This window comes from Caretta caretta, chromosome 3 (assembly GCF_965140235.1).
Source record: "Caretta caretta isolate rCarCar2 chromosome 3, rCarCar1.hap1, whole genome shotgun sequence".
Lineage (NCBI taxonomy): Eukaryota > Metazoa > Chordata > Testudines > Cheloniidae > Caretta > Caretta caretta.
In genome coordinates, this window is record NC_134208.1 from 182,951,793 (window position 1) to 182,977,669 (window position 25,877).

The 25,877-nt window shown below is 39.6% G+C and overlaps 1 protein-coding gene across 36 annotated transcripts in view; it reads left to right on the top strand.

The window, feature by feature from the left end:
• The window catches only part of NRXN1 (neurexin 1), a 1,247,341-nt gene that overhangs the window by 1,057,591 nt on the left and 163,873 nt on the right, over positions 1-25,877 (top strand). For 24 of the 36 annotated variants that reach the window (XM_075127156.1, XM_075127160.1, XM_075127165.1 and 21 more), the window contains one exon: positions 25,473-25,562. The exons of the other annotated variants lie outside the window; for them this stretch is intronic. In XM_075127156.1, the coding sequence (XP_074983257.1) occupies positions 25,473-25,562 (90 nt within the window). The remainder of the gene's footprint in view (positions 1-25,472; positions 25,563-25,877) is intronic. 36 annotated transcript variants of the gene reach the window in all.

Here is a 25,877-nt window from a genome sequence, read left to right on the forward strand (position 1 = left end):
AAATAAAAGCAAACATTGGAAAAATGGGAAAGACATGTAACAGAATAAAGTATAGAAACAAAAATAATATATACATTAATACAACAAAATGTATTATAGAAGAGATGTAACCCTCCTTTTCCTGCAAAAGTATCCAGCAGCTAACTTATTCAGTGCCTTAAGGCCTTTTTAGTCACCTCCCAGCCAGTGAGATTTGGCACCAGACTTGGCCTTTTTTTTGAGTTAAACATCTGAGCTATAATGAAGGGTACTTCAATCTGTGCTCCGAATTAAATCCATAGCTTCCCCCATCCCAGCTCTCACTGGTTGTACTGATTTTGCTCACCAACTCCCAGTTCTGTGGCTGGGACTGGGATGAGTTTGGGCCCTGCTAATGCACCTGTACTTCATTTAACTCCTGATCCAGAAGCTCACTAGGATGCTCCCTCTGATGAAGAGTAGATCCATTCATTTTTCGATGAGCAATAAAAAAATGCCTAGAACTGCACTGCATGCATGCATTCCGTTCTCCTAAATTAAATTCAGGAACCTATACATTATGTTCCTATATGCCTGATGACTGACACCTCTCCCCACTTCCTTACTAAATTTTGCTACCTTTGTTTGCCCCTTTTCTGGCTCATGGTTTGCCCCTCAGAAGGTTTTCTGACCTTATTTATTGGGACTGAGAAAACTTCTGAGCATACCGTCAAAACTCCCTTTTCACGAGTTGATTATCCCCTGTCCCCCAAACCACATCATTCTCTCCCAAGTTAATTATCAGGATGTGTGAGAAACTGACTCTGGGCCTCCGAGAGCACAGAGTCAAAGTCCCACTGATCCAAAGTATTTTCTGCAATAACCAGTACATTAGATATGGGCAGACTGGTATCTAGGCACAAAACTGTTGTCCCAGAGGAGACAGAGAGGGGCCTGGTACTGCAGGATGAGATAAGTGATATGCCAGCAGAGCCTGGAATGGGCAAACTTGCATTTCCAGACAACCATCATGGATCTCTAGCCCACTTTAACCATCTTAGAAAAGCATGGGTGAAACACAGTCCCTGTCTGCTGTAGCGTGAAGCACCCCCTGCCAATGCCCTCTCTAACACCTCTAGGTCTGACACCACTACAATCTCTCCAACACAGGTGGCACAGGAAAAAGCTGCCAAAAACACTCCCAGAAAGATCCGTTTCCATACCACTGGAGCAGATAGGACCTGAATAGTGACTGCGTGATAGAGATCCTGTTGGGGTTATGATCAAGCCAAGCCCTCCAGGAACCTGCACACCCAAGATCACCTGTATGAGTTAGAAAAACCAGCTATGCTGGCATAAGATGAAATCCCAGTGTGGTTTAGACATGCCCTTCTGGACTAATGCAACTGAGAACTTGGGTATGAGCCACGTAGTAATGTGGTTTCACCCTGCTTTATCCACGAAGGCTAAGAATCCTGAAAATCTGATGTTGTCCTAGGGCCTCTCTCAAGATCTTAGGGGTTATCAATCTTTCTGCCAAACCCAAAGCAGTTAGGAGCCAGGAATGGGGCCATCATGGCTAGATTTCATCTAGATGCTCAGACGCTCTCCACCTGGAAATGAGACAGAGCATTAGCAATCTGATATCTATTCCTGGGATGCGACTGACTCTAAGGTAAATGTTTAGAGTTAGACATCATAGCACACAAACTGCATAATTTTAGGAGATTTTCTGCCCAGGCTGTTAATATGGACCACTGATTGACTGTCAGGCCAGAATAGGAACTGCTTGTCTAAACATTTCTTCCTCTACATCATAACTTCATTAGGACTAGAAAAAAATCCTTAATGGATGATATCCTATAGCAATCCCAAAGCATCCCATGCAGTGGCCATTACTCTGCACACCACTGTCCTTGGAAATATACTCCCAATCCAAAATCCCACCATCACATCTGAATAGACTTGGAGGTCTGTTGCTAGGATCCATTCTGACTGCCAGGAAAGATCATTCATCTCCTTCAGAACCACTCCCAATCTTGCAATTCATCCTTCATTTCCTTGGGTAGTCTAATGAGTTGGAAACATATTTTGCCACCTGTTGTGACTGCTTCCACCCAGGTTCAAAATGCCCAACATGGGATGATGACATGAAATGTGGATGCCTACTCAATGATTGCAGGATAATCTTATTTACACCTTGAGCTATTATCATCAGCTCATGGAGCTTCAGAACGTTCTCCATGTTAAGACAGCATAGGCCTGCAAGGGTGTCCAGTCGATGCAAAGTGAGATGTGAGGGAGGTCCCACTACTTTTTCTTTGGCCAGTGGGACACACATAGCTTACCTTCCTTCTCCCCATTTCCCTTTCCCTCTGAGACAGTTTCCCTATGTGGCTGGGAGAACATATCCACCTCATCTTTCTCCTTATCCTCTCCTTTGCTGCTTTAAGACAGTAGTGATTCAAGGGCTTTAACATTTCTACAGACAGACTTCTTGATGAATCAAACCCAGTGGTGTACACAGTGGATGCTGAAGAACCAGCTGTTATAATTGCTGGCTGAACTCACAAACTTAGAGGAGTAGCACCGCATTGCTTGTGGGGAGCAAGGCCCCAGAAGAAGCATAGTCCAAAGGAAAACAGCCACTGAGCTGGAGAAGCCAGGAGGAGGCCTCAGATATAAAGGGTCTTACTGCCCATTCCCAAACTTGTGGCCACTGTAAGGTATGCATAAACCCCTCATCAGATGGAGCATCCATTGTCCCTGTGCCCTTTGTCACACAGGCTCTGAAAACCAATGTGGGACCAGTGAAACTAGGCCTGCTCGTTAAACTCCAGTTCTTCCCAGGGAATAACTATTGTGCAGATGAACTCCCAAGAACCCTTCACTTAGGGAAACAGAGAAGGTAAAATGCACAGCATGGGGAAAACATTTGTGTGCAAAAGGGAGTGTCCTCTCTCTACTTGGATCTAGAAGGCATCTGGTCCATGAACCTCGTGGTGAGAAGAGAGAAAGAAAGATACCAGTGGCTCTGTAGTTCTTTGGTTTATCCAATAGAGGTAAATCCTGCGATACTTGGGAGGCAAAACTCATCAACATGCTGTAATGAATTTCACACGTTCAAGAAGTCAGCTTTCCTGGGATTCTATTAATCTCACTTCTACACCTGGGAACTTCCACAGGTAACTCCCATTACTGCTAAATCTATTATAGATTGATAGAAGAGATAAAGGAGAACCAGTGAATATAATTTATTTGGACTTTCACAAAGCTTTTGTTAAAGTCCCTCACAAGAAGCTATTCAGGGGGGAAAGGTAAAGTTTTTTCATAGATCATAAACTGGTTAAGAAACTGAAAGCAAAGGGCCAGATTCTCAGCTGGTTTAAATCATTAGTGTAAATCCATTCACTGCAGTGGAACTATGCTGATTTATACCATAAACAATATATTTATTACTAATATTGAAAAGGGATGGAACGTTGAGATAGCAATAGTTATAGATTACACAAATTTAGGTTAGTCTATACTGGAGAAGACACCACAGGGACCTGATAAAGATAGGTGAATAGGCATCACAATAGCAGGTGGAAATCTTAGTTGATGCATGGAAGGTAATTCACACGGGTGGGATAATTATTACTGCTGGGATCTAAATTAACTGTAACGACTCCAGACAAAGACCAAAGTGAAAACCTCTACTCAGTGCACAATAATGGTCAAAAAAGCGAACACGATCTTAGAATGCATAAAGAATGGGATAAAAAATAATACTGAAAATATTATAAAACTGTTATATAAATCAGTGGCACACTCTCACCTGGAATACTATGTTCAGTTCTTGTCGCCTTACCTCAACAAATTATAGCAGAAATAGAAGGGGTTAAGAGATGGGTGACAACATTTATTAAAGACATGGAGAAAATTCCCTATGAGGAGTCACTGAAGCAACTGGAACCACTTAGTTTAGCAAGGAAGTGGAAAAAAGGGGCTATTATAGGGGTATATAATAGAATAAATGATATAGAGAAGTAAATTGGATACTCCTTGTTAGACTTTTCTCATAATACAAGAACATGAGAACATTTGTAGGAACTGAAACATTTTAAAAAGAGCAAAGAAAATGATTTTTTAAACAATCCATAATTAACCCATGGAACTCACTGCCACAAAATATCAAGAGCCTAATGGGATTCAGGAGTCCAAGAGCTTAAAAGAATTCCAAAAAGACTGGATATTTATACGGATACCAGGAACATCCTTACAATTACAATAAGCCAACAATTAACTGATTGAGTTAAGGATGAAATTTCCTTGATGGGGATGTGATTCCACAATTGTCTACGACTGGTTTCTTTCATCTTCCTCTGAAGCATTCGGTACTGACCACTGCTTGATCATATATGATAATTCCTATGTTCCTGTGTGAGATTAGGACCCTTTTTCAATGTCATTTCACAGATCATGTCAGTGGTTGCTGATAATAAAAATAGCAGTGCACTTTCCCCTCATATTTTGTTAGGTCATCTTCTGTTGAAACTGATATAAGGTCAATGAAAAAAAAAAGCTTTAAAAGATTACAAAATTTCTATCCTTCAATCATTTTTATTTAAAGAGGCTGGCTACTGTCCAAACAAGAGTTTGCAGTAAGTCTCTTCTTAAAAAGTTGTTTCAATAAATTTCGTCAAATCATCTTTTTAATTTGACAGATTATCAGAATTTTCTGTCAGATAATGCTAAATAATAATGTTTCTCTGAGTCTGCAAACAGATCTTTTCTTTTCTTTTCTTTTCTTTTCTTTTCTTTTCTTTTCTTTTCTTTCATCATAGATATCCTGGTAAAATGCAAAGGTTCATCCCTTCTTAGACTTGATAGATTGTGTAATTAAATTCAGATTTTGATAAAATATGTGGTTTGGTTGTCATTACTTTATCACAGAAGGTATAACATATTTCAGTTAAATACAATAAAATGACACAATGCTTCTAGTAAAGAAGGAGGAAGAAAATGTCAAATGAGCAGTTTTCATAAAGAACAGTTATAAAATAGAAGAAACAGATTTGTGTTCATTTTTGCTTTATGACAAGGGATGGTAAATATAACTGATTATAGTAATTAGGTATGGCGTGAGGTGGAAACTGAATTCCTTAACAACATCACAGGGTCCCTGGGGATTCCTATAATGGTTAGAGGAAATGGGAGGAAGGGGGGAATTAAACAGTGCTCCCAAGAATCACAGATCTATAAGGAAAGCTTCTGTAACAGCTAGTCCCACTGGACGTATTAGAGGTATCCGAGGAAGACCACTGTCTGTTAATGATTTCCTTAAGTCAGACTGCAAAGCCTGAAATATCAGCCATATGTGGTGAATCTTTTCTTCAGCGGTAATCTGTTTAATGTCCTTACCATCACATATTTCACATTTACCTCATCATTTCATGATTTACAAAACCCAATGGGGTATATTAAAATTGCTTAGCCAAATCTGGAGGAGTTTCATAAATGAAAAGAAAAAAGCAGTACTAAATCAAGTATTTTGTCAAACATTTTAGTTACCTTACAGCTTCCTTCATATTTTTGGATTCACATAAATGCATATTTGTATTTTGGGGCATTAATTCTGCAATTATTTTCTTTCCCCATATGAAAGCCACAGGCATCAGGACAAAATTATAGACCAATGCCAATCCCCCAGCTGTATTTTATTTATTTATTTCATGGAATAGTGCTCTATTTCTCTATCCTTTTCAACCTGACCTCATCTATCTTGTTCACTTTACTCGCATGAGTATTTACACTGACATCAGTGGGCTCACTTGTGTGAATAAGGAGAATAGATTTGGGGGCCTCATTCTGCAAATCTGTAGTCACTTAATTTATCATATTGGATTCTGTGTCATCTAATCTCTCCTGCAGATAATACAAGCTAGCATTTAGATAGTGCATTTCATCTGTGAAAAGCAGAGCACTTTGAAAAGGAGGGTAAATATCATTATCCCTATTTTCCAGTTGTACCTTTAGCTTGCTTGCTCGATGTTGCACAGTGAGTCATAGAACACAGGTCTCCCTCCTCCCTATTTCATGCCCTATTCCCCATTGACTTCAGTGGTACTTCTTGTGAGTGAGTAAGGACTTCTTTCATGAGTAAGAACTTGCAGCATTAGGCCTTTGACCCTAATTCTAGACCACTTACCTAATGGGAGAGCATGCAAGTTGCACTAAGCCTTATATTAATGACGTGCCAATGTCAGCCAATAGAGTATGCAAGAGAGCAGTATAATAGGTGCACTCTTTACCCAAATTAAACATGTCACTTTTGTGATGGAGCTAGTTTCTGTTAATTCCTGGAGCAACCCTCAGGTTGCTGTGAGACCTGAGCCTTTCTCAGGACAGCACAAATCAGTGTTGTGCTGAGCCCTTCAGCCAAACAATTTCTTATCTAAAATATGAAACACAAAATTAATTCATATATAATGACATTGTATTTGAGTTGTTCCCCCAAACATGAGGTGTTTTTATTTTGGTCACATTTGTACATGAGTTCCTGGTTATATTTTACTGGTGTTGTGAAATGTGACAGCAGAATGGTATCACATTTCTCTGACAATCACAATTGTCTTCAGGTCAAGAACTTCTATTAAGCTAACTAATTCCAAAACAGGCACTATAATTCATATCAGAATAGGCAAAATGACACTCTGCTTTGTTCCAGATAAAATTTCAAGAGACCTATCCTAAGGTACTCAGGGGTCCATGAAGATATTTATCTCTCACTTGAGTGCACATGCATACATGCACCATGCAGCTTCATCTCTCTTGTATCACCACTCTTGACTCTTTTTCTTTATATTACATCAAGCTCCTTCCACTGCAGCATATATAGCCTTGGCACAGTCTGAAACCTTGCCAGTTAAGCAAGAAAAGCATATTTAACAAAGGAGACCTTAGTTGGGGATTGGTCCTGCTTTGAGCAGGGGGTTGGACTAGATGACCTCCTGAGGTCCCTTCCAACCCTGATATTCTATGATTCTCTGAACCTTTAGATTTCCATGTTTTCAAAATGGCAACTCCATTGTAACCAAGTCTGCAGCATTATTTAATCATATCATACAATTAAAAAAAATCTGTGAGCCTGTCTCTTCTTTTTTGATCTTTCCAGGAGTAAATTACCTTGATTCAAAGTAAGGCATAGTAGTTATTCTGAACTAGAGGGTCATTTTGGCAGCATATCCCATCCATCAGGAAAAAATAGATGGCTTCCGTGATTTATCTGATCTAATGATCTTATAAACTCAGCAATTGTCACATTCCGGATAATGCCCAATCTCCAATAAAGTTTATGTAGAGGTTTAACATACACCTGTGTACCAGAGGCACAATTACTACTATTTCTTTACAATCAGTGAACCTGTTTCTGGTCTCTCACCCACGTAAATTGGAGCAACTCAATTAAAGGCAGTGGAATTGCACAGATAAATTGGTGTAATTGATATCTGAATCAGGCCTATAAACTTTTGTCTTTAGTGCTGCATTAAGTTTAGTGGGCACTAAAAAGTCGAATATGAAACAAAAAGTTGTACACATAAAGGCAAAATTGATTTTCCCTAAATACAAAACTGATAAGCCATAATAAGCGGTAAGCAATAATGGGCTACTTTATTTATAACTTCAGGGTTGTGGCTGCCTAAAAGGGAGAGAGATAATTACAGAAAAATAAATGTGCTCTGTTCAAAAGGCCACACGATGCTAAAGGTTTCATTTAATGATGGTTGTGTATGGTATGCATTCTTAAAATATCAGAACATCGGATATACTATTACTTTACAGATGTTTTGATCCCCAAGTGTTTTTCAGCTTAGAGTCACAGTCTTGCATTCTTGTCTCATGCAAAATCCCACTGAAGTTGTGTGTCTCTGAGCCCTGGTCTACAGTACGAGTTTAGGTTGAATTTAGCAGCGTTAGATTGATTTAATCCTGCGCCCATCCACACAACGAAGCCATTTTTGATGATGTAATGGGCTCTTAAAATCAATTTCTGTACTCCTCCCTGATGAGGGGATTAGCGCTGAAATCAACATCGCCTGGTCGAATTTGGGTTAGTGTGGACCCAATTCAATGGTGTTGGCCTCCGGGAGCTATCCCACAGTGCTCCATTGTGACTGCTCTGGACAGCACTCTGAACTCGGATGCACTGGCCAGGTAGACAGGAAAAGCCCCGCAAACTTTTGAATTTCGTTTCCTGTTTGGCCAGTGTGGTGAGCTCATCAGCAGAGGTGACCATGCAGAGCTCATTAGCAGAGGTGAGCATGGAGTCCCAGAATCGCAAAAGAGCTCCAGCATGGACTGAATGAGAGGTACTGGATCTGATCGCTGTGTGGGGAGATGCATCTATGCTATCAGAACTCCAAAAGACAAAATGCCAAAATATTTGAAAAAATCTCCAAGGGAATGAAGGACAGAGGCTATCACAGGGACCCGCAGCAGTGCCGCATGAAACTTAAGGATCTTAGGCAAGCCTACCAAAAAATGCAAGAGGCAAACGCCCGCTCAGGGTCAGAGCCCCAGACATGCCGCTTCTATGATGAGCTGCATGCAATTCTAGGAGGTGCCCCTACCACTGCCCACCCCCACCCCCCACCGTCTGTGGACACCTGCAAGGAGGAAGTCTCACGCAACAGGGATGAGGATTTTGGGGATGAGGAAGATGATGATGAGGGGGAGATAGCTCACATCAGGCAAGCAGAGAAACCGTTCTCCCCAACAGCCAGGAAGTGTTTTATCACCGTGGAGCCAACCCGGTTTATCACCCTCTCAACCCTGCCAACCTGGGCTCCCGGACCTTGAAGGCGGAGAAGACAGCTCTGGTGAGCGTACCTTTGTAAATATAATATACGGTTTAAAAGCAAGTGTGTTTAATGATTAATTTGCCCTGAAGACTTGGGATGCATTCACGGCCAGTACAGCTACTGGAAAAGTCTGTTAACGTATCTGGGGACGGGGCGGAAATCCTCCAGGGATATCTCAATGAAGCTGTTCTGGAGGTACTCCCAAAGCCTTTGCAAAAGGTTTCTGGGGAGGGAAGCCTTATTGCGTCCTCCATGGTAGGACATGTTACTATGGCAGGCCAGTAGCACATAGTCTGGAATCATTGCATAAGAATGCGTGGCAGCATGTGGTCCCGGTGTTTGCTGGCATTCAAGCAACATCCGTTCTTTATCTCTCTGTGTTATCCTCAGGAGAGTGATCTCACTCATGGTCACCTGGTTGAAATAGGGGAATTTTATTTAGGGGACATCAGAGGTGGCCATTCTTGCTGGGCTGTTTGCCTGTGGCTGAAAAGAAATCATCCCTGCTGTTATCCACGCAGTGGGGGGAGGGATGAAGTGATCATCCTAGAGAATTGGGTGTGTGTGGGGGGGTTAGTTGGGTTGTGCTGCACGTTAACCCGAAAACTTCAGACTCTCCTTTTAAATGGCCAATGTGTCTTTTTCAATTTTAATCTCCCTTTTTTTCCTCCCGCAGCTGCAAATGTTTCAATGCTGCAACTAGCATCTCCATCTCAGAGGCTAGTGCAGATACAAATGCAAAAAAACCACACTCACAATGACATGTTCTCGCATGCAATCCACCCAAACTGAAAGAGCCCAGCAGAATGTGTGGAGGCAGACAATGGCAGAGTCCAGGAAAGCACAAAATGAACACGAGGACAGGAGGCTGGAGCAACAGGAGAGGTGGCAGGATCAAGAGGAAAGGTGGCGGCAGCATGATGAAAGGAGGCAGGATGCAATGCTGAGGCTACTGGAGGATCAAACTGATATGCTCTGGTGTATAGTTGAGGTGCAGGAAAGGCACAGACTGCCACTGCAGGCCCTGTGTAACCAACCACCCTCCTCCCCAAGTTCCATAGCCTGCTCACCCAGATGCCCCACCACAGTTAGGGAATCCCATTGCAGCAAAGCCATCCACTATGACCTGCACATTTCCCAGAGTCACTACCCTTGATAGCAGCAGCTCAGTGTTTGCGTTGGCTGCTTGGATCACAGCAGCCCCCACAGTAGATTTGCCCACTCCAAATTGATTCCTGACTGACCGGTAGCTGTCTGGCATTGTAAGCTTCCAGATGGCTATCGCCACTCACTTGTGAACTGTGAGGGCTGCTCTCATTTTGGTATTCTTGCACTTCAGGGCAGGGGAAAGCAAGTCACAAAGTTCCATGAAAATGCCCTTATGCATGCGAAATTTTCGCAGCCACTGGGAATCATCCCAGACCTGCAACACTATGTGGTCCCACCACTCTGTGCTTGTTTCCCAGGCCCAGAATCGGCATCCCACAGAATGAGCCTGCCCCACTGCCACCAGGATGGCCAAATTGCCGGGGCCCGTGCTTTGAGAGAAGTCTGTGTCCATGTCCTTATCAGTCTTGTCATCACGCTGCCATCACCTTCTCACCTCTTTTTGCAGGTTCTGGTTCTGCATATACTGCACGATAATGCGTGAGGTGTTTACAATGCTCATAACTGCCATGGTGATCTGAGGGGGCTCAATTCTTGCCGTGGTTTGGCATCTGCAGGACAGCAGGATTGCAAGGAAGCGGTGGTTGGATGCAGGGCCGGTGCAAGGATGCTTCACGCCCTAGGCGAAACGTCCACCTCGCGCCCACCCCCTCCTCCAGCCCTGCAGCAGCTCCCCGCCGCCCCGTCCCTCCCTCCCTCCCCTCGGCCTGGGGAGCCGTGCGGCAACTCCCCGCCTCCCCCTCCCTTGGCCTGGGGAGCCGTATGGCAACTCCCCGCACCAGCTCACCTCTGCTCCTCCTCCTCCCTGAGCACGCCGCCGCTTCTCCCGCCTCCCAGGCTTGCGGCACCAATCAGCTGTTTGGCACACAAGCCTGGGAGGGAGAGAAGTAGAGCGGGGCTGCGTGCTCAGGGAGGAGGCGGAGCAGAGTTGAGCTGGGGCGGGGAGCAGTTCTCCTGTGCACTGCCCCCCCATTACTTGCTGCAGGTGGCCCTCCCCGTGCCCCCCTGCCCCAGCTCACCTCCGCTCCACCGCCTCCCCAGAGCGCACTTTTGGCCGCCCCCAACCACTTGGCGCCCTAGGCGACCACCTAGTTCGCCTAGTGGTTGCACTGGCCCTGGTTGGTTGACCAGTTTTGCAGACCTACTGCACCATCTGCAGCCAGGACACAACAGCTAAGGGGGCTGCACGCTTGCCGTGGTATGGCGAGACAAGAGCAGCTGAGCAGAGTTGCAGTGGAAGTGGCCCCGTGAGATCACCAGGAGAGAAGAGTGCCAGCGGAAGTGGTGGATGACAACGACAACGATTAGCAGTCCTACTGCACCATCTGCTGCCAGGACACAACAGCTGAGTGGACTGCATGCTTGCCAAGGTGTGGCGAGACGAGAGCAGCCAAGCAGAGTTGCAGCAGAAGCAGCCCTGCGAGAGCACCAGGAGAGCAGGAGAGCAGAGTGGCAGCAGAAGCGGTGGATGACGATGATGACGGTTAGAGTCCTACTGCACCATCTGCTGAAAGTAGTATGGTGCCCACATGGAAAAAAGGCGTGAAACGATTGTCTGCCATTACTTTCACGGAGGGAGGGGTGACTGACAACATGTACCCAAAACCACCCGCAACAATGTTTTTGCCCCATCGGGTATTGGGAGCTTAACCCAGAATTCCAATGGGCGGCAGAGACTGCGGGACCTGTGGGATGGCTACGCACAGTGCAACTCTCTGAAAGTCGACGCTAGCCTCGGTACTGTGGACGCACTCCACCGATTTAATGCACTTAGTGCGTTAGTGTGGGGACACACACAATCGACTGTATAAAATCACTTTCTAAAAAATCGACTTCTCTAAATTCGACCTCATTTCGTAGTGTAGACATAATCTTAAGAGAATGTTAAGAATGCACTGCTAATCACTCAAAAATCAGGAAATGACAAGGTGTGGATGCTGAAGCCAAATGTGTAAAGAAAGTATGTAGGTGCAATTTTTGCCTCCCATACCCCACCAGAAATACTACCCAGTCACATTCATAATCCCAAAGTAGGTGGATGTTTCTTCTAAAATGATGAGCAGTGAAATAGTTAAATTCTCATCTGCAGGCTTAAGTCAAAGTCTTGTTGAGATTAATAAAATCCTCAGATGTAAGCACCATCTCAAAAGGTCTCAGCCAAAGAGAATGGCTCTCCCTGAGGAGGGATAGCTCAGTGGTTTGAGCATTGGCCTGCTAAACCCAGGGTTATGAGCTTAATCCTTGAAGGGGCCATTTAGGGATCTGGGGCAAAAATTGGGGATTGGTACTGCTTTGAGCAGGGGGTTGGACAAGATGACCTCCTGAGGTCCCTTCCAATCCTGATATTCTATGAATTCCTCTGTCATTCTACCTTTGTTACCTGCTATTACTCCATAGGCAGAATGACCATTAATTTTCTGTACACAAATCAAAATGGGATGGCCTTCTGATTTTATCAATAATGGGTATTTAATATTTTGCTTTATTGATAGTAGTAACCCACCTTTAATGATCAGCTATCTTTTAAATCTTAAGTGGGTATATTTCAGTCTTAGCCCTGAACATTGATTTCTAAGTTCTTGCTAAAGTCCTGAGTGTAAATGTTCAGTTTTGTACAAGGGAATAGCATGAATAGCATCTTCTATGTGTATGCATTAATAACAATGAGAATAATCAGTGTAACTCCCAGCTTACTATGTTGAAACTGTGCCGGCTACTTATTGATTTCAAGCCAATAATTTCACTTGAAGTTATGAGTGTGGATCGATGATAGGATATGTTCTTTCCTGTGAATTCTATATACAATTATTAAACCAAGAAAGTCATTAATATTTTATTACTAAAGAATCTTGAACATTTTTCCTGTTAATATACTGTCTGTTTGGAGCTATATGTTTATTTAATATTTTATCATAGCACCAAGCCTTTAAAGATAAAAATACCTAATACTTAAATAGTGTATTGCATCATATTTTAATCATGCATTAGTGCTTTGTGTTAATAAAGATACTTGCATTTATAAAGCAGGGAAGATGCTAATATCCTTAGCAATTTTTTTTAACATACTGTTTTTCAATCTATCGTTAAAAAGGTCGAGTAGTTTCCTGAGAAAGAGTGAATTTGTAAATTGTATCAGCAGAGCCATTTTCTTTCACAGATTATATTCATTTTCCTATTTAACTTCTGTAAGTATTTTAAAGGAGGAGCAGAGTTTACTTTTTTTTATATGCATGCACTTGCAAATGGATTTTGTAAAAGAAAAGGAAAAATTAAAAGTATTGGTGATTGCCTACTGCTTAAATATTTCCTTGCAGATTCACAGGGACTTAAATGGTTCAATACAGACTGCTTTGTATTTCAATAATTCATCACAGATTCACTCTGAAAATCAAGCCATTGATTTAAGTGCCTACATAGATTTATGTGCCCAACTTTAGGCTACTTACCTTTGCAATTTAGCTTTACTTCTTTTAATACAGAGTAGCCTTTCCCAAGGGAAAGGATTTTGGGAGAGAGGTGGAACCTGTTGACCTGGGCTCATCTGCTGGAGGTCAGGGCTATCTGCATGTAAGACCTCACTTTGGGACCTTCTGCCTTTGCCTCTGGCTCCCAGACAGTGCAGGACTATCTTACTCCTACTGCTCTCTGGAACCACCAGAGGAGGGATCAGCAGCCTGGAGAAGATTTGTTTTGGCTCTGATTCAGCAAAGCACTTAAGCATATGCTTAATATTAAGCACAGGAACAGCCCCATTGAGTTTAAAACAGGGGTCTCAAACATGCGGCCCGCGGGCCACACGTGGCCCATGGAGTTATTTCCTGCTGCCTGCCATAGGCGCTGACTTCACTGGCAGCCAAGCTTCAAACATTACTGAGTGTTTCTATTTTATTAAAATCCCTCTTTACATTACAGTTTAAAAAAAGTTAATACATTGACTTTTAATAGCATACTATATTACTCTTCATTTTTTACTATACTTTTGTATCATTGTATGAAAAGATTTCAGTGATGCGGCCCTCGGGCCAATGTACTAGTCCTCATATGGCCCTCGTGGTGATTTGAATTTGAGATCCCTGGTTTAAAAGGACTACTCACAGGCTTAATGTTAAACATGTGTTTAAGTGCTGTGTGAGTCAGGGACTAAATTTCTATGTAAGTGGGTTCCCTGTCCCTCTCTTATTTCCTCCAGCCCATCCTGTCCCACTACCCCTGTACAGATTCCTTTCCCCACAAATGGCCTCTCTGCCCCATTTGCAGAGAGAGAAGAATATCTGCCCATGGCGGGTCCAATCTGCATGTGGTTCTCAGGAAGGTGATAACTGTTATTTTTCATTTTCCCCCTAAAAAATAACTACCCAAGCCCTGAAGTTTAGGAAGTATTATAGGTAGACTTGACAAAGGTCAATTTATATATAAAATTTTGATAGATAATGATGTTTATTTTTAAGCATTTTTTTCTATTTTTATCTATTTAAATTTTCACAGTTACAGGATATTATTGAGAGGTCAGACAATAATTATTTAATGGCAGTAGCTGTTGAGATTCAAAAAAGTTAAATATTTCTAACCGTTAAAACACAAATTATTAACATCCCATGTCAAAATACACAAAAGTAAATATATTTAAATCAAACTCTAATAAGTGCTCAAGCAGCATTTTTCTTACATAGCCTATCTGTGAATTTTGATTATTATTGATGGGAATATTTTTTCATTGGTTTGTGTGTGTACGGTGAAATCAACTTTTACTAACACTTACTGATAAAAATGTCATCCTTCCAAGCATAATTACAGGAGAAGAAGTTTTAACGTGGAAATTCAGGCCATTTCACTGCAATAGCTTCCAGTGTTGTTTTTAATACAAATCTCAAGGAAAAATAAAATGTCCATGCTCTCTAATTCCCAAGCTTCTGAGGCCTTTTCCAACATCCCCTCGCTCCCTCCCCCCTAAAAAAGTCTGAGATGAAGCATAAACATTTTCAAACCAAAATCTTGTCTATGAAAAATTAGTGAGATGGGGGATTTCAAACAGGCTTTGCAGAGTATGTCTAGGTATATTCCTATCTAAGGAGCTAGTCTAAGATGCCTAACACCTAACTAAGGAGCCAGTGCCTACCACCTCCATTTCTTCTGCAACACATAGGTAATCATGTCTTATGATAAATGCATAATATTTAATGCATAGATGATATGACAAGTATGACATTCCGGTTTGCAATCCAGAACAATCAGGAGTTGTGTCGCCCCTGCCCTGCAACATCAGGTGCCTCACAATGCTATGCTGCTGTAGCTCCCACCTGGGCTGCTCACAAACAATGTGACAGCATGCAGATCATATCCTGAGTGTCCGTGCACAAACACAACCCTTCTCTAACAGTTCTGACCCCAGCAGCCTTTCAGCAAACAGCCACATTCTTTCAGCAAACAACAGTTTATTACTTGCAGGGTGACCCCAACACACTCCCAGTTTCGAATTTTCCCCCAAAACATGTGTTCTGCATGGTCCAGTCCTCTCAAGGACAGTTCCAGTCCATTTTAGGTCCATTGTTCCTGTAAGGGAACAATATCCAACCATTTGCTTCTTTAAATGGAGTTATCACACTGCCCAGTTTAATCACAACACTGGATTAGTTTGATTAAAGAATAAAGCAAGTTTATTTAACTACAAAGAGATATATTTTAAGTGAGTACAAGTACAAGGCATTAAAGTCAGAAATGTCACTAAAGATAACATGCTTTTCAGTGCTAAAACTTAACAAACTAGACTTGATTCAAGATCAAATCCTCACCACATGCTCCCAGCAACAGGGCTGACCAAATTTCAGGTCAAGATCTCTCCCAAAGTCAAATGGCTATTTCCTTTGTCTTCTTAGTAAAGAGAGAGAGAGAGAGAGAGAGAGAGACTTTGGGGTGTTTTTGCCACTCGCTTTGTAGTCCAGTCTTCCTTTGAAATGCATTTTTCTGAGGTTTATCCCGAGATAAAGTTCATTCCCACTGTGAGGATGTCTTGTCCTTTGTCTTCGAGAAACAGGTTTGTCCACTGCCCAGACCTGTCTTGTAACCACATTTCAGTTATAATTTCCGCTTCTACATTACATTACTTACATTACTTATACTTTATATTATATTATGCTAATAATTTTACATATTGTGTTGCTACATACATGTCACCATGCTATTATTGACCAGTGAGTATTAGTTTTCAAATGATACCTCACAAGGCATATTTTGTACAAAGGTTATTACAATAGAGTGTAGGGTCTGACTACAGGGGTGCATTCACTCACAGTAAGTAAGCCTTAAAAATAAATGAGAACCAAATTATTATACCCAGGATATAAATCAGGACAGAATTTAGCCCAAAAGCCCTTGTCCACCAGCTGCTCTTTGTGGACAGATCCCTCCCTGACAATAAGGCTTCTTGGAGGCTGTGAAGGGGTTCATCTGCATGGAGCAGCTTGCAGGTTAGAGGCCTAAATGTATATCTTTAATCAGACTGATAAACATTTCCTTAGATGCAAATACCTTCTCACAGATGAAAAAAATGAATCACACTTCATAAAATATACCAGAACTGTAGACACCACACATTAGCTGATATGGAAAATGTTACTGGCATCTTTTTTGGTAGGAAACCAGGATTATTTCACTTGTTAGCAGATAAAAGTAAATCACTACTGGGAGTCCACCCACAGCCATTATGCCATTGCGTGATGGACTGCTCATTACAGTACTTCAGTACTAAAGTACTCCTCTGCTTTTATCTTGCTGAGCATCTGTTTCTATTATTTACAGTTTCTGTTGCTATACCCTGCCAAAAGCATTAAAAAAAAAGTGTGTACAAGTTTAAACCTTTCCATTTGAAACAGATTATTCTTTTATAGTAAAATATCTGCAAGGCATAAATACACAAATTGAAATGCCACTTTTAGACATAGCTGAAAGTCTAAAGCTTGCTTTGGCCAAGGGCTACTTCTTTTGCTGTGCTGCTGACACGGAACAGATTTTTATCTCCTAAATGCCATTTTCTATCAGTATGGGTGCCTTTGGCTTTTTGCTTTGCAAGGGCTTGTCCAAGTAATGACCTCTCTTTTGTTGTTTCAGTTGGCTTGTGTGTAATCATGCATAACTCTTGGAGAATGAGCTGACACAGCTTAGGACAGATGTAGTGATTGTGACAAAGCACCTCTATGGCCCAGTTCATTGCGGAATAATGGTGGCTAACTCACTAGCATTAACATGCATCATGAACGAAAATAGAATCAACATTTTTCATTTTCCCAATTGCATCCACTTTATCCTATTCCCTGTTAGCTAGGGTTGATGCTAATTATTTTGGATTTCTTTTTATTTTTATGTCACTAATCATGTAATGATAGGGAAATTATGCTTTATGTGTCTGCACTAATGTTCACAGAACCCTATGTTGCCTCCAAACATAGTTTACTAGACCAGTTCAACTGTAGTAGCTTTATTTAATACAACTGAGGGCCAAATTCTGTTCTCACTTACAAACTGTGCAACCCGAGAGCAGAATTTTTCCCCAAGAGAGTGATTTTTCCATTTGAAATTATTTTATGTTGTGATCCAGAAATAATGAATATATATATATACACACACATATGCAACTTTTAATAATTTTTTTCACTGATCATAATACAATTTAACAATTTGAGCAATAACCCTCTAACAATTGTGTCATATTCTGTCCTTAGCACTTGTAATACAGTTAAACTTAATTAGGAAACTTGTGTGCAGTTAATAAGATCTTTCTTACTTACTGATGATTTATACTTGAATATGAGATAATCGTGGGGATACTGATTGATGGGAATATAAAATAAGAGTTGATCACAATGTTTCTCTTTTGCCATTGTTCATTTATATAATGTGAGTATTATTTCTGTCGAGTGACATTCTGTATAACAGCTCTCTGGCAATATAAAATGAGATAGCTACCCGGGTGATGTCCCATTGTCACATTTGGTGGTTACTATCTCAATCCTAGCTAATTTTAAGGACAATAGGTTTGAAATAGCCTTTGAAGACAAGGATCATGTTATTCTTTGCTTTTCAGCCATTGAAAAGCTTTGAATAAGAAACACTCTGTAGTTGACTTCTGGATAAAGTCCTATAGGAAGGGTAACATTATGGTTTAGAAACAGTTCAGAGTCCTAATACCTTAGAGAACTGCAAAATGTCACTCAGAGGATGATGTGGGGCATGGTAGTGTACTGGTTACAATTCATTTTTTATACTTTAATCTTGCTCCTTAATGATGCCTATCAATTTTGCTGCTTATTTTAGCACCAGCCATACAACATTAGCTGCTTAAATGCTGCACAATCAGTACAAAGGATCTTTTTAGAAAGCTTGATAACACAATATGACCTTTAATTTATCAGACTAGGCCCTATGTTTTCTTATCTCATTGTTGCTTTTCATCATCTCTTGCTTGCTTTAGATATAATACACAAACCTCTGAACACAAAGTTTGGAGCACTAGACAAACAAAGGAAGACATCACATTATATTGATGAAACATGAGTCAGGAAGAACACACTCTTACTTGAATCACTAATTAATCCAGTGGAAAAATATCAAAATCAAAACACTCACCAGAAGGTGGCTGGTTTGAGCTCATAGGAATGTACCAAAAGGTTACTAAGTGTTTGCAGTGATGTCATTAGAAATGTTTAAAAAATGGTCTAAGCTGAGGGCACATTCCGTATGCAAGCACGAAGCAAAGAGCCTGTAGGTGAACATAAGAAGTTAAAGTACAATGTTTAGGGTCAGTGGTGGTAATATGGAATTGCAACCATGTGACAAATCTCATTGTTTCAGTATGTCAAATAACTGGGCCAATTTTCAACACAATCTGATTCTTTGCTTTCTGCTGAGTAGTGTTGTGTAGTGGTATTTTATGCTGCCAAAAAGCCATTGTATTCCACCCCAGAGGTGACTGCATTTCATTATGGTGGGGGAAGTAATTTCTGTTTAGGTATCTATTGTTCTTTATCGAGCATTTGGGGATACTTTAGGGTGAAAAGGACCATAGAAATCTGTGATACTCTGATAGGAAACTGGTAAAATCAAGGGTGGTACTGCTTTTGATTTTGCAAAATCGTAATTGATTGGATTTTGGTTTTGCAATATCATGAATCTTTGAGCACAGAATTCTATTTTATCTGAATTGCTTCCTAAATGGCTCAGGGAAGGAAGGCGTTTGGATAAATGGAAAGGATTTAGACAGCTTCTTTATTAAAATTTAATTAAAATTAAAATCTTGAGGATAAAGCACTGAAAAGAGCAAATTCTGAGCACTCCTTTCCCAGAATACACAACTAAAGCACTGGTCAGACGTTAGCATTGGTGATACATTCATATGTTTTCACAAATCGTAGGAAAATGATGGCAATAAATAAGAAAATGGAGGGGGGAAATCCTTCAGAATCTTATTTTCTAGGTGTGTTTTTAATTTGAAATACCTGATAGACACTATAGTGTCTATAGTGCATCCTATCTGGCTATTCAGCATCAATACACATTGCCCTCTTTATTAAACTGTTCCATTGAATGGGCATGTATGGCATGATCATGGAGTTGAAGAGCTCATGCTAATGAATTCAGGGTGCAGACTGTGGTCCATCTGATATGTATTGTTTTTTTAAATGTACATTATTTGTTTGTTTAGGCCCCATCTACAGCCACATACTGATGTTTTATTTTATTCCATCTATTTACTTAAGGCCAGATTCTGACATTTTTGCTCATGCTGAATAGCCCTCTTCTAGATGAGCGGTTCCATTAGCTTTAATGGGGCTACTTGCGGAGAAAGAGACTATGCTAGGTGAGCAAGCTTTGTAGAGTTTGTCCCTTATTTATTTGCTACACTAGCTTTCACTAACGTTAGAGCTGCTTCTCCCTCGAATTGTCTCCCCTGGCTGATTGACATGTCTGTTCAAGATGGCCAACAGGAAGAAACATTATAACCTAGAGACGTGCATCTGCTTTCCCTTAAGCATTGGAGAAGAAGGAAACTTATATCTTGGATACACAGCTTTCAGTGCCTGAGGGCAGATGGGGACCTGATAGTTTCAGGAAGGGACCACATTAACTTTAGGAAGCTATAGGGCTAGCTGAGGATCTTAATTAGACTCCCCCTAATGTTGTACGTAATCATGCAATTGCATTGGAAGAAGCAGGTGTGTGGAATAGCATATCCCGTGCTAAAGGACCCAATCCTGCAAACACTTACACAGATGAGTAACTTTGCTCACTAGGTCAGACTCATTGACTTCGCTAAGTTAGGCTCAAAGAAGATAATTACATTTTCACCTGAATCTGAGTAAGGCTTTACAGAATTTCCATGAGCTGGTAAGCTGAATATACCTTACAGCAAGTACCCAATTTGCATTGTTATAATAACATTGAATGCATAAATATATGTTTTTTTTCAAGTCTTGTAATATTGCACCTGCTGTGTTGTCCGCAGAATCAGATGTATATGCAGTGTTACCATGTGAGTTAATGTGACTGCCAGTGTTACAATTTCAGATTCAAACCACATAGTTAAACACTTGTGCCTGCAATTGATAGTGCCTGCAATACCACATCTTCTTTTGTTTGTGGGAGTCAAATTACACGTGCACAATGAATTGTGAATGTGAATGTTATTGCAGATCAGATAGCTAGAGGTTTAAATTTTATCCTTTGCACCCTCAGTTGATTGTAGCCATGATGGCAAAATTAGTAGCTGGATTTAAACACCTCTGAAAATCTAACCCATATTTTATTAATCAGAAGAACTTTAGCACAGGCTATCAGTGACCATCACTAGAGCATGGTCCCTATTCCATAGGCTAGCCCCATGACTGTATTGAGCATCTTATAAACTGGGGGCTGAGAGGCTTTTTCAGGAGACTGCCATGGAGCCACCATTACCCCTTTCTCATGCCCCTTAGCTCTTTTCTGTCAGATTTTCCCTTTTGTGTTAGCTGAACAGACAATATCACTCTCAGCCCTTATTCTCCCAAGCATCCCATTGATGTCAACATGAACTTTGCCATAAGACCCAGGCCCTTAGCAAGCAAGTTAAGGATTTTGTTTTTCCAAAAACAATGATAGGGTTATTAGTTCTCTTTATAATCCCATTTTATTTATTTGCCTAGTAGCTCACTGTAATTAATAGGGGGTATTGTTTCATATTCTCTGTGTGTATATAAAGTCTGCTGCAGTTTCCATGGTATACATCTGATGAAGTGAGCTGTAGCTCACGAAAGCTCATGCTCAAATAAATTGGTTAGTCTCTAAGGTGCCACAAGTACTCCTTTTCTTTTTGCGAATACAGACTAACACGGCTGTTCCTCTGAAACAAGTAAAGGGCTGTTACAAAGAAACAAAATATTCTCTACCCTTTAAGTTGTTCTTCACAGACTCTCAATTTTCAACCTTCTTACTTATTCTTCTTCAAGGATGCTACTATTTCACATCAATAACTGACACCTTTATTTCAGAGAACAAAATAGAATTACACTTCAGCACTGAAAATATAATAAATTGGGAGGAGATAAAATACACATTAGTGAAGTTCACATAGTCAGCCTGACCCCACTGACCTGTAGATGCAAAGGTATGATTAAGAGTTTTTGGATTGCTTCTTCTCAATCTCACCACAAGATTTAGATATGACGGAAAGTTTTGACTTTTGTTGCTCCTCTCTCCTTACCTTGATTCTTTGAAATTACTGTTATTCCCTTGAAGTCTACCTGTTCATACAGAATTAATACACTACAGTGTGACAAAATATTGTCTATTTGTTAGAAAAATTAAGCCATCTAGAATTCAATCAGACTAGACAATGTTACTGTGCAAACCTTGAGTGGTCATTTTTAATTCCTATTTTTATCAAAGAAGTCTCACCTATATCAGCAAGAAATTTTGTGCTAGACATTCAAAGGCCTATCTAAAATTAAAGTTTATGCACATAAGTTATTTCCAGTGAATTACTGTTGACAAGCATTTCTTTAGCATTTCTTAATGCTTACAAAGGCTCACAGATATAAAAACTCAAAGCCAGAATTCTATTTAGAGTATAATAGCATGTAAATAACTTTATTTGGGAATTTTCTTGGTGATTAAATTCAATGTTGTTCAGTACACCAGCAGACAAGACTACAAACAAATATGTCTGAAAATTTTTAGATTAATGCAACAGGGGGAAACAATGTGTCAGACTGTAACATGTTTCCTATCAGATGGTTAAATTTGTATAGCATTGTTTAGTTCAGGGAGATTTATCGCAGCTCAGACTCTGAACCTAATTGTTCAGCAAGAAACATTTGATAAACAGATGTGTATCCATTACAACTTTTATGCCTGATTTTCATTTTGTTTTTACACTGTTTTCATTTCATCATTTGTAACTGTCTTGATTGATTCCATGGTGTCATTTTTTTTTAATTTACTATTTGAGTCACCAATATGGGTATTAATTATTTCAGCTCTAAACCTATGCACTCTCCATTAAACTAAAGTTTGAGAAGTTTCATACCATATCTCCCTTAGCCCTTCCTTTTGTATTATCTGCTAAGAAAACTTAAACTAATCTAGTATTGCCAAATCAAAATACATTTGACTATGCACTTTTACTCTTTTGAAAGATGAGCTAAAGTAATCAGCAATAATTTTTATATTTGACCTTTACAAAGTGAATGGTTATTACCCTGCTTTTCATTTGTATTTAGCTCCCAGGGTGCATGGCTGCTGCAGATAGGTTACAGCATAATTTGCACATCATACAACATGATAATGGGACACAGTATTTCACCCACTGTATACTGCAAAGATTTTAAAATGAAATAAGCTTTTAGAAAGCAAGTTAAAAATAAATGAATTGGTATCCACCTTCCATTAAATAATATCCAGTATATGTCTGCCCATATCATAAAATTGCAAACGTTTCTTCATAATGACCATTACTTACACTGGGGGACATTTACTCACATAAAGTGTCCCATGGAAAAGAATGAGACTGTTCAATGCATAAACACCAATCCAACTTCCATGAGAGTCTTTGATTTGACTTTATTAGGAGCTGAATTTGATCTTAAGTTCACAACCCTCAATTTTGAACAATCTAACCTTTATTACAAGTGATTTGGTAGAATATTTTTAAATGTATAAACTATGGTCGGTTTTAAGTGTGAAAGCAAGGGAAAATTCATGGAAGTAGGATATTCTTTCACTGATTTAGTTAATCAATTGATAAGGCATCTATGAAAGCCATGTAAGCAGCATTCAAAAATGCCAAACATAAGCAAGGATTAAAGAAAATCCAGCTAGGTCAGATATATGAGAAAACATCAATCAATACCCCATTACTACGAAAGATGAAAAAAAAATGGAGATGCAGAAAGACAAACAGAAGAAATTAATCCACATGCCTTTTTCCACATGTTGCTCACATGAGGCTTCATCAGGTACTCCTTGAACATCTCCAACTTCCATTGAAGTCTGGGGAATATACAAAGAATGCAACTTCAGGCCCAGGATGAAGAGCTGGAATGTTAAAAGGTCATGGCATACAATCAGGAAGAAATTCCACTTTTTGAATGTCCACAACAATATGAAGATAAGTTATGAAAGTAAAATGCAATCTTTTGCTCTATAGCTTCCTTTTTTGGGAAATATTTTAAAAGAAAAAAACAGAAGTGTTTTGTACAAAAAGTATTTGAAGTCAGGGGAGAATGCTATGTGGATGTGTTTTCTTCAAATATTAGAGTGTGTATAGAAGTTTACATGGCATAATGAAGAGAAGGTAAAGAAGGGGGTAATTTCTAAAACATGATGCTGTACGTTCAGCCACAATGAATGATATCCATGTTAAACTGTACAAAGCAGACAGGAAGCATGGTAAGTCATAGCCTGTTTTACAGAACAGCAGAATAAATAAACCAAAATTGCTTGTTGGAATGGAAGCTGATTTTGTTTCCAGGGCTACAGTTAAAATCCAATCCTTCACTTTATGAATGTTGCTGTTGATTTCATAGATATTGCTTACCTGAGTAAAGGTTATGGGACTGGATGCTTTGATTTGGATAATATTTTTCATTGATAATTTGCAATAAGATCCTGCCAGGTACTGAGTTTCAATTAGAGATGTTGCGCACTTCGGAGATTAGTGCTTTATATCTACCATTTCAAACATAGGGCTTAATCCTTCTCCTGCTGAAGTCAATAGGAGTTTGAACATATAAATCAATAAGTACAAGTATGGAACAGGACCCCAGTTAAAATAAAAGGAATACTTGTGGCACCTTGACTGTCTTTCAGTCTTTTGGATTTGCCCACTTCTCAGGTACTTAAACTGATGTGTTTCTATCGATGCATGTGAGACAAAGGTATTGTCAATCTAAACAAAAAGCACTTTATATTGAAGAAAGTATTTGGTTTCACCATTTTCCTAGTAATTTTTTTGTAAAAAACTATAGAAATTGATCAAGTATTTCTGATATACCTTATATAATGAAAACACACAGATCAGTTATTACAAATAAATATTCGAAGTAATCCTCAAATTATCTGTAGAAGGCTGGTATATTTCTAATCATGTGGGGCCATAGTCTGCTACGAACTCTACCGTAGAGCTCTCACTGAAAGTAAAGGGAATTCTCTGTGCAGAACGGGGACAGGAAAGGTTTGCAAGTTAGAGAAGTTTACACTTCACAGTCTCTCCTTCTAGCTAGCTCTTAGCTTATGAAACCCTACAAAGTGCAGCTAAAGTTTTAAACACTTCCGCATTTTGGATACAGGATTACTATAGACAACCACTGAAGTCACTTTTGTCAAAGCCTTAATGTTGCTTAGTAAAATATGTTGTCACTGGGCTCTGTTAAAATGTAAAAATAATGGATAATCTGATTTGTTCTCTATCACATATTTGAACTTCTGGAATTTATTTAAATCAAATGAATGAGAATGTTGGGTTTTTTTTTACTAGGAAATAAGTTTTGTCAGGTCTATTTGCAGATGTAAGTGTGCCATAGATGTTGGTTAAGGCTTGTGTTCTTCTTTAAATGACTAACCTGGAGTAAGAGGTTGGATGTCTTTTGAAAAATAAATCTGTTTCACCTGAACATGTTTAACTAGTTAATAAGAAACATCAAAAAAGACAAAACCCTGAAGTCAATGATCATTTTTTGTAAAGCCATTATATGATGTATAAATTTGTTTTTTGGGTCTGTCTATAACATAAGTTTAATAACCTAGCTCAAATGAAGATTTCTAATTTTCAATTAACATAGGAATAATTTTGTTTGCTAAAATAAAATAAATGAATGAATGAAAAGTCTGAAACATGAAATGTTCTAGGTAGCACTTTTTAAAATTCCAAATTTCAAAAAATCATGTGGCAACTGTATAGCTCAAGCTTTAAGTATTAACTTTTAACCTTTGACCTTACAGATTTTAACCAATGAAATGTCTCTTTAAACTTTAAAGGAAACAATGATAACGAGCGCCTGGCGATTGCTAGACAGCGAATTCCATATCGACTTGGTCGAGTAGTTGATGAATGGCTACTCGACAAAGGTAAAAAACATTGATTAAAACTTCAAATAAAAAATAATTTGAACATAACCAACTAGTACTTCATTGTAACACTAATAAACATAAAAATAAATTTTCAGTAAAACTAAATTAAAAACAAATTTAAAACAGTAAAATGTAGAGAGTAATATGTGCATACCTTGTATAATAATTTCTACACATTTTTAGACGTATCAGCTGTTTAATAATCTTACCCTGTTAACTTAAGGTTAAAGGGACTGTTAAATATAATCCACTAACTCAATCTATGAAGGTACTCATAGCAAACATTAACCACAAATTATAAATCATTCATAG